Source organism: Bactrocera oleae, chromosome 4 (genome assembly GCF_042242935.1).
Source record: "Bactrocera oleae isolate idBacOlea1 chromosome 4, idBacOlea1, whole genome shotgun sequence".
In the NCBI taxonomy this organism is placed as follows: domain Eukaryota; kingdom Metazoa; phylum Arthropoda; class Insecta; order Diptera; family Tephritidae; genus Bactrocera; species Bactrocera oleae.
The window spans coordinates 55,826,394-55,843,304 of record NC_091538.1 but is presented as its reverse complement, the minus strand read 5'-3'; the positions used below and the strand labels follow the sequence as shown (position 1 = coordinate 55,843,304).

At 33.7% G+C, this 16,911-nt stretch overlaps 1 protein-coding gene across 3 annotated transcripts in view; it reads left to right on the top strand.

The window, feature by feature from the left end:
- The window catches only part of Syn2 (Syntrophin-like 2), a 94,348-nt gene that overhangs the window by 45,338 nt on the left and 32,099 nt on the right, over positions 1–16,911 (top strand). For all 3 annotated transcript variants that reach the window (XM_036363440.2, XM_036363438.2, XM_070108260.1), the window contains 5 exons: positions 2,493–2,557; positions 4,025–4,171; positions 5,586–5,871; positions 13,458–13,622; positions 14,223–14,407. In XM_036363440.2, coding sequence (XP_036219333.1) covers positions 2,498–2,557; positions 4,025–4,171; positions 5,586–5,871; positions 13,458–13,622; positions 14,223–14,407 — 843 coding nt within the window. In that variant the 5' untranslated portion in view covers positions 2,493–2,497. The remainder of the gene's footprint in view (positions 1–2,492; positions 2,558–4,024; positions 4,172–5,585; positions 5,872–13,457; positions 13,623–14,222; positions 14,408–16,911) is intronic.

Below are 16,911 nucleotides of genomic sequence, written 5' to 3'. Positions count from 1 at the left end.
AACAAGTTATCGCATAAAACGGTGCATATCTTAACTATCAATTTCATACAAACATTTTTCTTTTCGCAAAACCATACATATTTGAAAAAATTAAATAGTTTTCAAAATTTATTGGAAATTAAAAAAAAAAACAGAATTAAAATACCGAGTTGAAACACTTCAAGTTTTAACCTTATAATTTTATTTATTTATTTCTGGTCAAGAAATTCCATTACAAATAAACGAATCTACTTGAAATCTCGTGACTTAAAGTTATTAGCTCAAAATAAATTTTCAATTTTGCAAAACTACATTTTTTGGCATACTTTTTCTAGCTTTTTCAATTAAGTGTGCTTGTCAAATTTAAATGAACTGGTTATCTTTTTGGCAAATTTGTAAGCTTGGAGTTAGCCTATATAACCGGTGTTTTGTAGACGCAATATTTTTTTCATAGTTCGCCTTTTTGACATCTGTTACTTGATTAGTACTCTGTTTGGTTTACCATTTCATAATAAACAGCGTTACAACATCCGAAACAACGTTTGAAAATCGTGCAAATTTATTACCAAATTAATGGTTCGGTTCGCCCGACATAATCGCCCAGCTAAGCCGGTAATTCGAGCAACCATTGATGGGTTTCGCACCACGTTCACTCTAGTAGGTAATGCGCAACCATACAGTGCGCACCGAAGACGTTATTTCTGCTGTGAAGCAGAGTATCGAAGAAGACCTGAATGAGTCCATCCGCCAATGCGCGCAACAATTGGAGCTGTGCCCATCCACTTTATGGAAGATTTTGCAGAAAGATCTTGATTCGCAGGCTCACAAAATCCAACTCGTGCAAGGATTGAAGACGAACGACCATCAGTCGGGGAATGGGCTCATAACGAGATGGCCACCGATCCCGATTGCCTAAGAAAGTGTTATGTAGCGATGAAGCTCACGTTTAGTGGAATGAGTACATTAATAAACAAAATTGGCGCTTTTGGAGTTATGTTAATCCATAAAAAAAAATCGCTCAGAGAACTCAAGGCATACCAAAAAGTGCATATCAGAAGTGCTTCTCGGATTAGAAAAAACGCCAGCACAAGTGTATTAGGAGGACAAAATAGAAATTTATGATTAATAAAGTTTTTATTGAAAATTAAAATGCATTTTATATTTTGAACAGACCTCGTATATAGAGATTAGCAAACATTTTAAGCCCCCAGAAAATCCACACTTAAAACATAATATTGTTAAAGGACTAGCCAAGTAGCTTTGTAAGCAGATATATATGTATATATATATGCACATTAATACTTATATAATAAGCCAACACATCTATGCTCACTGGCGAACCAACCACCTCCGCAAGTTTATATACAACAATGCGCCACCGCTTACATAATCGCTTTACCATCAGCTTAACTGTGATTTGAACTGATTTCGCTACGTTGCAGCGCTGTTTATTTTTATTAAATTAATTGATTTTCTTGTTGTGAAATATTCACCTGCCAGCTGCACGAACAGAAGCAGTCACTGCTGCTAAAACAACACAAGCACTTAAGTTGCCTTAACCCGGTGCTACACAGCGTATACGCAACGTTACAATGGTGTTCGCAATTACATTCTTGCTTTTGTTAGCTTTGCATTTTTTAGCTTCTACCTGCTGTTGTCTGCACTTCTTCAACCATTATTCAACTATTTAGGTTGAGTTTGCGACTTTTATTTAACCACAAAACCAGATAGCTGGATCTTAGTTCATTTAGTCAAGAGGGGATTGACATCAAAACGCTGCTGGGGAAGTTCATGCAACGTTGCATGCGCCCACTAAAGTGTCGAGTAAGCGGTAATGACGGTGAATGTCAACCACAACAGTGGTAATACGTAAAACGGTTGACTGCTTGACGCTGTTCGACTATCTGTCATGCTTGTTGTCTATACGCTTGTTTTTGCTGACAGCCATGCTTGCTGGCGTGCATTCATCTGTAGCGTTGTTGGTGGGCGTTTTGTCGAAGTCTATTTAATTAATTGTCGGTGGTTAGCGATTAGGATTGTTGGAAAGTTTTGTTATTGTTGTTGTTTATATTTCTGTTGCTGGCATGTGCAAATTTTATCGGGGAAACTATACACACACAAATTTATATGCATTTGTACGCACACATCCAAGCTCTCATACAAATCTCCAATGAACAATGCTCGATACAAGTACATCTCAAAGATTTATAAATATATATATATAATATAATATATATATGTGTGTGTTGCGTTGTTAACTTTACGTACGTTAATTATTGATTTTTTAATTGGCCCTTGCAGATTAAGTTCAAATGGTTTCGAGGCCGTTTTGCGTTAAATTCGCAATGTCATTGCTATTTATGGGCTGTAAGTCTATTAAATTCACTGAGTTCTAAGGAGCGCAAAACTTTTACTTGTGCTAAGTATTTATTTACCTTCTCCATTTTCATAAATCATATGTACACTTTATTTTATTTTTAATTATTATTTTTCTTATTACTCTTCTCTTGCAGAAAATATGAAGATCAATGCAAAAATGGCCACCCCTATAGAGGAAAAGGTCGACCAAAATTTAAAGGTAAGCTTTATAAAAACAAAAAAAATTATATAAAATAACAATTATGTACAATTAATTTCAAAAATACTGATATGTTATAACAATTGTTTTAATTTTAATAAAATTGAATTTGAGTTATGATGGAATCGAGCTAAGTTAAAGAAGACATAATAGTAAAATATGAAGTATTTTGTTAAAATATTTTAGCGCAATTCATTAGTTTCATTTTTCAACTTTATTACTTCATCAGTAGTAAAAATGTTATTAGATAAACGAGTTTTTATCTGAAAATACTGTGAGAAATATAATTTAAATAAATAGAAGGGAATTAGTAAGGGTTTTGAGAATTTGTAACGCTCCCTTTACTTTTTTTATGCAGATAATAAAACTATGCTTTAAACGAAAACTTCATTCCATCAATTATATCGAATTTCAAGAAATTATTACTCAGATTACATATATAACGAAATTATTGACCACTTAAATCTCTAAAATTGACTTCCGCAGAGTTTTTGTTCGTTTATACGCTTCTATTAGTCTAGATGAACAGACATTCGACTACACCAATTATACTCAGCTTTCTCATAATTTCTTTACTAATACAATTTCCGTTTGATTCATAGAAACCCCGGGTTATATTTATACTCACAATGCATTTATTTCTCCCCAAAGAGCAAATGACTGATCTAAGTACTTTAAAAGAAGGCAAAGGAATGAAACAAAGAGAATGGAAAAAAATACCTTAACTTCGGCTGCACCGAAGCTATAATACTCTCCACTGGTGCATTTCTTATCTCATATAAATGTAGAAAAAGATCTTTCTCTTGATTTTGATAAGTCAGTTTGTACGGCAGCTATATTCCGATTTGTGTCCGATCTAAACAATTTCTCCGAAGATTGTACCGTTGCCTCAGGCAATAATTCGTGTCATAATTCATAAAGATATCTTCTAAAATAAAAAAAGTTTTGTTATATATGCTACATGCTATAGTAGTCCGATCTAAACAATTTCTTAAAAGGTTATAGAATTGTGTTGGACAATAATCTTTGCCAAAATTCGTGAAAATATCTTCTCAAACAAAAAATATTTTTATACAAGAACATGTATTCGACCGTTGAGTTTGTATACCAGCTATATGTTATTTTATTCCGATATCAGCGATTCCGATAAATAAGTAGCTTTTTTAAAAGATAAAGACATACAATTTTAGATCGATATCTTAAAAACTGAGAGACTATTTCACGTATATACAGACAGACTGACACGTCTAAATCGACAAAGCGCATCATGCTGATCATTTCTATATATATTTTATTGGGTCCCAGACGTTTTCATCTGGGTGTTACAAAATTCGTGGCAAACTAAATATACCCCTTTCAGTGTATAAAAATTTGATTAATATGCAAAGTCTTGCCTTTCATCTCCTTTTGTTTATAATCACTATTGACTAAGAAATCTGAATATTAACTTACCATATATCTTTACAGATCCGTACTGGTATGGTAAATGTCAGCGATGGCAAAAGTAAACCAGAACCACTTAGACTGAATTTAACTATGGAACTAGTAACCTTACAAAGGCTAGAGGTCGTTACACCAACAAATCCTCACAATGGGCCACCAATGGAATCAAAGGTACATAGAAACCGCGAAAATAAATTAATAAATATTATTTAATAAATAATATTTAATATTATATAATATTTATATAAAAATACTCGATCTTTTTTTTTATTTTTGTTTTTTTTTTTATCAAACAGGTTATCATATACATATACACAAATGTTGCTTAAAACAATTTTGTGCTATAAGTAATAGAAAAATATGATAACTATTGTTAATTTTAGATAGAAAATTATATAATGGATTTGTATAAGAAATTATCTTCAATAAGGCTCAGGAGAACAATAACGTTACAATATTCAATTTTGCGGTTAAGTTGATTTTATTGTAGCTCTCAATACTCCTAAATAGATGGTTTTGAATGTGGAATTCTCTTCGAAAAGAATTTCCTTGCATAAAGAGATATTTCTCAGCTTGGCTGCAGATATAGTTCTGACATTGCTATTCAGAATTTTCGTTACTTTGGTGCTGTCTCGATTTTTTAGATTTCTCAAGCATAAGGAGAAAAATGAATATTAAGTAATTCTAAAAATTCTAAATTTAAAATTTTCCCCCAGAAGCAATTCCCAAAGTGCTTTCATAATAGCAAAATAAAACTAGTCTCTCTATTCTATTTGCATAAGCTTCAAATGATTTAGTTGGAACTTTAAATTGAGTTGAGTGTTATAACTCAGAAAATAGTTTATGAACGCCCAGAGCGAACACGCATGCAGCTGTGCGCAGTGCAATATTTATCAGACGAATATGTACATATATATTTATATATGATATATATAATGCATATGGTATGCATGTACGTATGTAGCATAATCATAAGTATACAACATGCCTCCAAGCTTCAACGAGCAGTTGTATGCCACAAAAGCATAGTAATGGCACAAAGACGGAACAGTTATTATATATAATTAAATATTCGATTGCATGTAGAACATGACAATGTCCTTGAGGGAAAATGAAAACGAGTTTCACTCATGCACACACATGCATACACACGGGCAACATTGATAATTGGATGAAATTGCAGCGGACGAATATGCAAATGTGCATTTGTGGTGCCAGATTGTGAAAATAATTCAAATTAAATAAATTATTTGAGGCAAAGCGTTTTTAAACGAATAACTCAAAGTGAATACATTATTTTAATAGGCAATACTGATTTATGATTAAGTTAAAAAATATGCGTAATTTTTAAAAGTAAATTACTTAATAATAGCTTAAATAAACTGTTATACGAGTATGTATCGTTGACTGGAAATATACACAAATATATGTTACATACTATTTTTGCTACCCTCATTAAAAGCTCACAAATCATTATTTTTAAGCATCGTCCTCCCCTACAATTTATATTTAGGATTTTGTAAGCTTTCTTTTACAACAACAACACACCATTAATATCATGCTTCTTCTTATTTGTAATTTTTAGGAGCGCATGGTGCAGATTACACGCCAAAAGCAAGGTGGCCTTGGTCTAAGCATAAAAGGTGGTGCCGAGCATAAATTGCCCATTTTAATATCGCGCATCTACAAGGATCAAGCGGCGGACATTACAGGCCAACTATTTGTTGGCGATGCGATAATTAAGGTGAATGGCGAATACATCACAGCCTGCCCGCACGATGATGCGGTGAATATATTGCGTAATGCTGGCGATATTGTTGTGCTGACGGTGAAGCATTACCGTGCGGCGACGCCGTTCCTGCAAAAGCAACGTGAGTTAGCATAATGAAGATTTGCGAATAACCAAATATATTACATTTTATACACGTACTGCATATTAATATCACCTAATACGCGTATTTGCTCTGGGCATTTTGTGCCAAAAAACGACTTAGCTGTTTACTCGAAAAAATTAAGCACACCTTTTTTTGCATAAAACGCAGATTGTTCCATGATAGATTCATTCTCTAATTTCCTCCATTATTTTTACAAAATTTAAATATTGCAATTTCTTTTTTTATTTCCAAAAAAATTTCTTTTTTTTTTCAAATTTTCTTGAAGCCATTAGTTCAAGAGAGCAATAGAATATGGAATATTTATACATAATAATTTCTTAAACAGTCACAGTCACTTAAACAGTAATTAGCTTTACCGTGCGATGGCTCCACTATCGCAGGTGAAATTTATTATCATACAGTTTACTTTCATATACGACTTCTCTCAAAATTCAGTCACATCGGACTAGCAGTTTTGTTTTAATCTCGTATGGAAGCAGGCGTGTCGCAATTTTTAAAATGAAATCAAAGAACACTTGGAAGCTGTATTCAATGATTCTTCTGCTTGGATGACGGCTGTTAAAAATTGGTTGAACGTGGTCGTGCATCCGTTTTTGATGAGTCACGTATAAGTGACCCGAAAATGGTTATCAAGGAGGATAACGAGACGAAATTCCATGTTTTCGTATTGACAGACTGCCGATTGAAAGTCCGCGAGATGGCTGAACTAGTAGGCATCTCTAAAGACTGCATGCGACATAACCCGCATGAAATATAGGTGTCGAAGCTGACTCCGGACAACAAACGCAACCGCGACACCAGCTCGCAGTAGGGTTTTCAAACCATTTAAACGAAATCCGAAGAAGTTTCTGCATCATTTCGTGACCGCAAATGCAATATAGATCCATAGGCACAAACTAAAGGCACATTCGAAGCAGTGGACTTCATCTATCGAACCTGCTCCGAAGATTACGAAAACTGTCCTATCCTCCGAAAAATTGGTAGTCAACCTTTTTTTTGGGTTTCCCATGGTGAGATCTACTTAGAGAATGGCCAAACGGTCACAAGGTTCTACCATGCCGATTAATTGGCTCTATTCAACGCCGAATCGCGGAAAGAATAACCTCACTCAGTCAAAATAAAAATTCTCTACCATCCTAACAAAGCTTCGGCTCACAATTTTGCCATAGCCACGATGAAATCGGTTGATATCAGTTACGAAATGCTGTTCCATCCACATTATTCGCAGATTTGAACCCGTGTGATTGAGTTTAATAACTAAACTTAAAAGTCACGAAGAAAGGAAATAAATACTAATTTGCAGACCTATTTATTCTTCAGAATAATAAATATATAATTATTTTCTAATTATATTTTAAATATAAATTTTATTCAATGCAAGCCCAAATATAAGCAATGAAATAACTGTGGCCTGCAGCAACCAAATTAAATAGCCCGCAGCCATTTACTAGGATAACAAACGAAAGCAATGATGTGCAAAATCCAAATATTTTCTTATTTTTATTTCGCTTTCATTTTTTTCACACAAAGCAAAATACAGTTTATTACTTTAAGAAGAGTTCATCATGTAGGCATTTGTTGTTTTGAGTTGAGTGAAACTTGTGCTCATTAAGTTGCCAAGTTCCTCTGAGAATAAAGTTCAAAGCAATACACAATTGGCATGCGTCTGATGGTGGCCTTTGAAACCAGCACACACTCATACACACAAACGAAATTGCATATGTACATATGAGTGGAAGTGCACAAACACAAGCAATTCGCAGAGTATCCTTACCCGCGGCTCCTCATTTATGCTTTAATTAAATTTAATTACACGCGACATTTCACAATTCGTAAAAGGAATCACGAAGTTCATAATTTCCATGTTGGCCTGGTATTCATATATCATGTACGTACGAAATTTATGATGGTGTAATATGTATATACATATATAATTTTTATGTCCTATGCCCCTATGTGTTGTACTTGCCTTCGGGATCTCATTAATCATCATATGAGGATATAAGCTTAATTTAAAGCTTGATTACAATTTCAAAGACTTGCTTTTAAATTTAAATTATTGTCTATTCTTTAAAGAATAGACATTTCAAGTATGACGAAAATTTTTAAAAAATTTTTTGAAGTTAATAAAACCACATATATTTAAATGTGCGTAGAGCTTGTAATTGAGCTGAATTTTACCCAAGTGCGACAGCTGTTCGGCTATTTTCAAAGAGAAACTGCCTAAGTACTTTAACCTAAAAAAAGCAACTGAGTAAGTAGTGGTGCGAAGAACCAATTTCATCCGCACTGCAGCTAGAATTTTTAAATCCAGAAAAATTCACTTATCTGATTGATTTCTAGACGATTCGGGTCGGGTGCTTCTCATTAGCATATGAGTTCTTGCGTGATCAAAGCGATCTGCGAAGAAAAATATGCATAATTAAAAGTAAAGCACAAGGGTTCGACATTATTTTAAAGACGTTTCAAGTAATTGAGGTTAATCATTTCGTGATATTATCTCTTCCCTTTTATATATGCTCCTCTTTATTACTAAAAGTGGAGAAATATTCAGAAGTTGAAGATCAAGAAGCCCTCTCTTGCTAGATTGTGCTACAAAGTCAATTGCTCAAAGCTTTTGACAGTGGTCTCCACTCTCTTTTTAATAACCAACTTTCTGCCTGAAATAATCTTTGATGTTTTGAAAACACTAAGATAGGCTTAAGTTGTTTATTTTCGACCTTTAAACCTCGGCATTTAACTTAGAAACACTCATGCAAGAGTTTTCAGGACCAGCATTCTCTCCTGTACAGTTATTTTTAAAATGAGTGACGAAAAAAGTATAAATAATGAAAACCATTTCCGTATATATCTGTGGTGAAGACACCAAAGTCTCGGAGTACAATCAGGAGAGTTTCTAAGGGAGAGAGAGCTAGCGGTAAAATATTTCTAAGACAGGATTGAAGTACTTTTTATTATTATAATCCAAAAGAACATATTTCGTCTCTGTCGGCAATTTCAAAAACCAGTTATTATTCTATACCGGTTTTTATTCTATCTTTAAATACTTTACCGTCGACTCATAGTCATTAAGTTAGAGCTAATTGGCTACAGCAACTCGCAGTAGGTGTGAGGGAAACACTCTTTAGCCATGTCCGTCCTATACCTAGGAGTCTGCTGTGCTTCTTAATCAGTTTAAGGATATTATCGGCAATCGCTCAACTTAGACTTTGCACATTCTTTCTTTTTAATAGTAATGGCTTTGAAGACCTGCATAAATATAATATCTTCTCATGAGAACCGTAAGCCATATGAGGGAGCTAAGTAATAAGCCTACTAAATCTAAAAAACAAAAAAAAAATTTATTTTTTTCGGTGAAAACCCATACAACCAGAAAATTTGTATCACAGTCACCTTACGTGAACTTTAGATAAATTAAAAAATTTTCATGTTTAATAAATGTTTATGAATTTAAACACTGAGAATATTGGATCAAAATAACCGGTGTTATGGTTAGTAGTCGATTTGATATACGCGACCTAGTCCCTCAGTGAATTTTCTATATCGGATCTATAGCACAAAGCTGACATACAAACTGAACGATTAAAATCAAGTTTTTATATCAAAATTTTTTTAGCAGATAGAAATAGCAAAATCAAGTTCTTGTATGGAAACTTCTCACAATTTGTGAGGGGTATTCTAGTTTCGGTGCAACAGAAGTTAACATTTTTTTCTTATTTTGGGTATTTTTCCACCAAAACATCTGGACTAAAAAAAATATCATAAGCTGCATCAATATTTTCTTAGCTTTAACATTTTTAAGCGTCTAAGCGCCAAAAGAAAGAACCCAAGCCTTATTAAAACCTTACCTGTTTTAGAGCTTACGCACAAAATCACAAAGCAAACAGGAAGCAAACAAAAACGCCGTCTGTAAAAACAAAAGCAGACAAAAACATTAAATGCATGAGGAAGGCAAGATTTACTACTTGAAATATTATAAAAACGCGTGTAAGTAAATATGAGCACACACGAACACATGCAACTTAATTGACTACATATGCCAGCTCATGTATATATGGTTTGTATGTGTGTTAAGCGTACACATGTATGAAGATAAGTTTAGGCTTTCCACTTTACGAGTATTTTAAAAATTCTACAAACGTAAAGCTGCAGGCAAAGGCCAAGCAACAACAACCGGGGCCTCACTCACTTCACCTTTTGGCCCACTTTCAGACAAATAAACATATGTGTGCGTGTATTCACATCAAATTGTACGCATACAAGCTTTGTTCGGTTTTAACAGCTTTGATAGAAAAGGCAGATGTATGTACGTGTGCTACATTCTTATTTGCGTGTGTGTGTGTTTCCATGTGCCGCCGCCTCATCGCCACTTGAAGCTGTTTACAAGACTGCTTTTAGGCGCCTTTAAGCTGTATAACCCTTGCCTTCTAACTGTCAGCTTTAAAGACCAAAGAGATATACATATGTATATAAAGTGCATTTTTTTGAAAATTTTTCCAACTCATCTCACGTATTAAAAGTTTCGTATCAGCAAATGTCGAGCGAGCAAACTTAAAGTATTAAATTTTCATTAAGTTTATGTTTATCTGTAAATATGAATGTATATGTGAAAAGCACAAACATTCTAGGTGTTATATGATAGTCGCATACATACATACACATACACAAGTGTACATATTAATATACGTTTTTTATAAGTGTATGTATGTGAGCACTTTAGCGGCCAAGCTTCGCAGTCGGTAGTTTGTGAAAATACGAGCAGTTTGTGTTTGCTTGTGAAAAAGCTTTTCGTATTTTCTTCGCACTTCTTTGCTTTCCTTTAGAAGAAGAAATAAACTAAGTATATTGTCAGCACCAACAAAGTGTGTTTTAATGTTCGCAAACAATTAAACTTTAATGTTTCAGTTTAACGCTTGCCCACTTCTTCAATAATGCTCACTGGCTCTAATCGCTAAAGCACGAAGTTCTTATACAAACATTTGCAAATAAAAGTATCAATGACAATATATTTTTTTCTATGTACTCAAGTAAATATATATACTTATATATATGTATATATATGTAACATATTCATTTAAGCAAAATATTGAGATGTTTGAAATACGAGGCTTGGCATTTAAGTTTCGGAATGTCTAAAATTAAAATAAATATTTATTATTCCCCGAGCAAGCTATATTAAAATGGCTACGAAGCTTGTAAAACCCAGAAGAAAACGTCGGAGACCCTTTAAAATATATAAGTATATAAAAATGATTAGCGTATGAAAGGCATACAAAAAGTAGCTAGTATGTTAATCGGTGGTGGAATTAAACTGTAAATTCGGTCACCGATATTGTATAACCTTCCAGAGATGAGCTGGATAGGAGTGAGATGGACAGGGATACAGAAATAAGTATCTATAAGTTAGCCACACCGCTTTTTTGCAATGGGCTTTTAAACCATCAAAAACTTGATCCTGATATTTTGTAAGTGTAGCCAGTGTTGAGCCTACAAAGTATGGTTTATCTGCAATTTTTCTGTTACAAGAGGTCAAATATAATATGAAATGAAATATGAAATGACAATATATAATATAATATGAAATGACAATTTATTAAATTTTGTAAGCCTTTGGGTTTTTAGAAAACATATAACAAGAACAAAAAATAATAATCACCAATGTCGGCTAACATTATTTACGCCTCAAAACTTTAAACATTATGCTGTCGTAGTTTATTAGCGTATGTAAAATGTTTGTCCTTTTTATTTTCATACAATTTATTTGATAAATATTGATAATTTGATACGAACTGGAAGCTACTGAGACAATCTTCGGAATCCCTGTGTTAAAGATGACTTATATTGTCGTCGGTGAATCTAGCAGACCAGTTAAAAACATGTTTGATCGATAATATGAACAGTAAACTGTTTAAAAAGTTGTAATAATAATATAAAAACGTAAATAGTTTACTAAATAATGCCTACCAGTACTATCGTCATCCGATTTCAAACAAGCAGTTTCGGGAAAAGTTTTTTATAAATTTTGAGGACCTAAAGCTGATCGAAGCACAGCTTCTAACACGCTCAAGTAATTATAATCCTAAAACCACTTATGTCACACTTCCTTCAAACTCTAAACTTTTATTAGAGCAGCAGAAACTAGTTTAATTTCTCTAAGAAAATAGTACTTAAAGAACTTAAACTATTATAAAACGCTACTTCAGTTGACATCTCCTCATTGCAACTGTCACTTTTTCGTTTACCTTGTCACTGCTTTAACCGACAACTTACTTATTCCGAGAAGGATAATGTCGCTACAAATACGAACATGACAGAAGAAGCACATGCTGCATTTGTATTCGATACTCAGGCACATACATATGTAGTATACCCTTTATGCACGCAAATACTCAAAAGTACATTTGCATTACAAAAGTCATTGCACAATCACACATATATATAAACATATTTACATATTCGATTCCCCAACATTGCTTTCTATCTTTACTTCAACTTTGCGTGCTTTTAACAACTCGTTTCAACTGAATTTTTCCGTTACTTGCTTCCAACACTTTGGCATTGCCATTCGCAAATTTAACTGCAAAAAAATATATACACAAGTACATATATGAGCATACAAACATATTAGGGTGGGCCAAAACATCCTTTTAACTTTTTTCTTTAGATACCCTGAAAATATCCTCCAAAATTAGGAAAAAACAATAAAAAACGTCAGCTTCGGTTGTTCTTCTTCGGTACTCTTCACTAGCGCATTTTTTATAGCATAAAAGGGTAGAAAAAGAAATTGATCTAATTTTCATCGCTCAGTTTGTATGGCAATATATGTTATAGTTGTCCAATCTCAACAATTTGTTAGGAGATTGTGGTCATACCTCGAATAATAATATCTGCCAAATTTCGTGAAGATATCTTGACAAATAAAAATGCTTTTTATACAAGGACTTGTGTTTAATCGTTCAGTTTGTATCACAGTAATATATGCTTTAGTTGCCTGATATGTGAGGTTCAGACAAGTGAGTAACTTCTTGTTAAGAAACGGACGTATACAAAATTTCAGACGGTTATCTCAAAAGTTGAGTGACTAGTTCGCGTATATGCAGACGCACAGACAGACGGGCATGGCTAAATCGACTCAGCTCGTCATGCTGATCATTTATATACATATATATACTCGTATTATACGGTATCCGACGTTTCAATTTGGGTATACAAACAACGTGGCAAATTTAATATAACCTGTTCAGTGTATAAAAAATCAGGTAAAATTGAGTAAAATTGAAAACTTGTAGGAAATTTAAGGATCTGAGGAAAAAGTCATATATAATTTTATGCTAAGTCGACTCGTACAAAAGTGACTCGAGGTCAAAGGGCAACCTCAAATCCTAAAAAAATAAATGTTTTCAATTTTCTTCACGGTTTTAAAGGAAAACAGTTAAAAGTTTTTTTTTTTTTTGTTGCCCTCCCTAATACATATACAACACATACACACATGCGCATAAATGCATTTAACGCTGTGATATTGTGTTTGGTGCTTATTGTTGGTGCTGCTGCTCACATTTCAGTTGCCAAGGAGACACCCGATTCGGACAATGATGCAACATGTGCGGAATTAAAGGCTGACGAAGGCTACAAGTCCTCGGTAAATAATGGCACAATAAGTCGCAGCTGTAGTCGTCCGATGTCGATTTGTTCGGAACCGGAAAAGAAATGGGTGGAAGTGGTGGCAGGTATGTACATACAAATTTATATCCACATATATATATAGATATACATATATACATACATATATATCTGCAAAAGTTTTTTGTGTTTTGTTTTATTTGCATTATTTATTTACCAACAAAACTGTGGTATTCATTATGTTCGCATACGTGAGTGAATTAGTTAAGTGCATGTACACATGGGTGTTTGTATGTTTTTACCGTTATAATGTATGCACATTCTACAGCACGTGTTGGCTATCGTAAAAACGTGAAAATACTCGCACGCGCATTAAATTATCTGCGTGATATAAAAATTGCAATTTGTAGTCGACAGTCGGTAGTTGACACTCGGCAATTTGCAATTACGAACTCTTAGTTATTTGCTACACTTTAATTACGTTTTGTAATTTGCTTTCATTACGTTTTTTAATTAACTTTTTTTCTGCTCTTTCATATTTCTTTCATCTCTTACAACACACAAATTTCTTACCTTTGTGTGCATTGCTTTTGCGCCATGCCCCACGTGCTACTCATGGTTAACGTTTGCTGCACTTGACATTTCCATTTCCTCTACCTACTAAACGCGTATATCCTGTTCGCTGGAAATGCATTTCCTTGGCGCAGTGCCGCTGATGATGGCCTACGTAACGCGCTATATCTACGGCACCGATAAGTTACGCCCCAATGCGTTTGAAGTACGCGGCCTTAATGGCGCCTCGACTGGCATAATACACTGTGATGATTTGGCCATTCTCAGTCAATGGCTTAAATTGATAACCGATAATGTTGTTGGATTGACACACTTACAAGTGAGTACATTAAAAATCAAAGCAAATATATTGTATATATGTTACATAAATATTAAGATAGCATATTACTATTCAATATATGAGGAGTACAAAATAAAGCTGTTATGGCGAACTCTCACCACCTTACCTAACCTAACCAATTATGTTTGGAAAATTTAACAGTGTCTTAAAATATGTTTAAAAATATTTTACCCTTTTTAAATGTGTATATATTATCTGAAACTTTTCACACTTTAATAGCTCTTTTACTCTGCAACCTTGATATGCCTTAGTCATACTGATCATATCGAACATGATATCTTCACGAAATTTCGCATGCATTATTGTCCAAGGAAAAGGTATGATCTGCAAACAAATTGTTCAGATCGAACCACTATAGCATATAACGACATACAGAAAGAACGGTCAAAATCAAATTATTAATGGACACTTTCTTATTTGTGATGGGTATCATAGCTTCGGTTAATGTTTTTTCTTGTGTTGGTTTGTTCCACTCGTGTCAAAATCTTTAATATTTTAAGTAAAAAAAAATTTATTACTCGACTTTTTCACGATAGCTATGTGGGTTCTGCCAAATGCTAATGCCAAATTCCGACCAAAAATTTTAAGTGAATAGACATTTAATCTATTCACTAATCTAGACTGTTCTCACTGTCGTTGGAGTTTTATGAAACAGCTGTTTTAGACATTAAAAAATTCACATCGTTTAATATTTAGTAAAAGGAAACATTGTATTGTAGTATTTTGTTATAAAAGTTATTTTGTTTTAAATATTTTTCATTTAATGGAAAGAATGGACGATTTTTTTTGATTTTGGAAGTGAATTCAAATGCTTTGCTTTCAAATTATTTGTTTGTTTACATTTTTTTGCTCTTTGTAGTGTCTAAATCAGCTGTGATAAATTTCCCTACTGATAAACAGATGTCGCAAAATCAGAGTCGCATTTCGAGTAGATTAGCTTCTTATCTCCTCGTTGACGAGATTAGCGAGTGTCATTTTTTGTATGGCGATATCTTGTTAAATATAGTAGATTAGCGAGAGAATCTACTCAACAGCCTAAATAACATGATTAAATGTTGATCGAAACATGGTATAAATGAGCCACGAATAAGCATTTATTTTGATTTCTTTTTATGTAGAATACTTCTTACTATCAGTCGGAAAAACTACTAAATTGTCTATTATTTTCAAAAAAAAAAAAAACGATTGTGCTTCAACGGTCACACAGGTGTCATTCAGAGTAGTTCGTCAAAAATACTCTATTCATCGAAAATACTCACTCACACTTTTGAATTCTATTTTATATACCGTATTCTTAAATATAATAGGCCATTGACCCATGTGTTGTCCTAACATTTTAATTATCATAATTTTACACTTAGACTACTTTCCGACAACGCCAGCCTAGTTTCGCCAACACTCAAGCGCATTGTTCGCGCCATCAAATTAATTAGCGTAATTGCAAGCATAAAAGCTGAAAGCACCAAAGTCCACACTTGCACTTGAGTATGTACCCTGTATAGCTCACAAATACCATTTCAAAGTATAATCAACTTAATCCACTACAATGAGACAAAAGGATTCACGTTGCATGAAAGCAAATTTATATGAGCGCTCCAAGCAGCAGCGGTTGATTGCAAAGTGCCAACGGAAACCATGGCTAAAAAGCAACCGATTTACAGTGCGAATATATAGTATGTGCTAAGGAACTTATCTGTTTATATGTAAGTGTGTGTATGTATGGAAATCGGGATCTCTGGAGGGTGATAGAAACACAAATAACGACAGGGATAAATAATAGCGATGTGTTAAAAGTTTAACGCAAAGCATTGAGTACAAAAACAAAAACAAATCAGAAAATCATGAATACATCGATGCCATGAATCGCCATGTTATGAGCGCTGAGACGCGTGAATACAAAGCGGCAAGGATCAACTTTCACCTGCGCGCATTTGTGGTGCCTTTGATGAGGGAATAAATCAACACACTAGCGACAGAAGTGTCCACATGTATAAGTGTAACAACGTGGATCTGCATATACACTTAAACAGGGTGGGCCATTTCACAGTTTTGTTTGGAAAAAAGGTCAAAAAAATAAATGCACGTGCGCAAAATTTCAGATCAATATCTCATGAGCTGAAGTTCCTGATCAGTAGAACCCACTTCCATATGAACAAAATCGTCCAAGTCCACATACAATGTAAAGGGAAAAAAGTATTATAGGGCAAAATCGTTTGATATTAACTTTCTGATATTTTCCACTCTGTAAAGCGTTAAGCTATTGATTTCATTCAATAAAGATAAAATATTAAATTCCTATCAAGTTTTTTCGCGAACTTTTCTTTTGAAAAGTAACCATTCTTTACATAAACTTGTATAGTTAAAGCTTGTTGTTCACCTCTGCGATTTTCCCGAAAAAAATGGAGACACGAATTTAATTAATCAATTTTGAATTGAAAACAAACACAACAACATGAATATTTTCCACGATCAATAGTTACTTT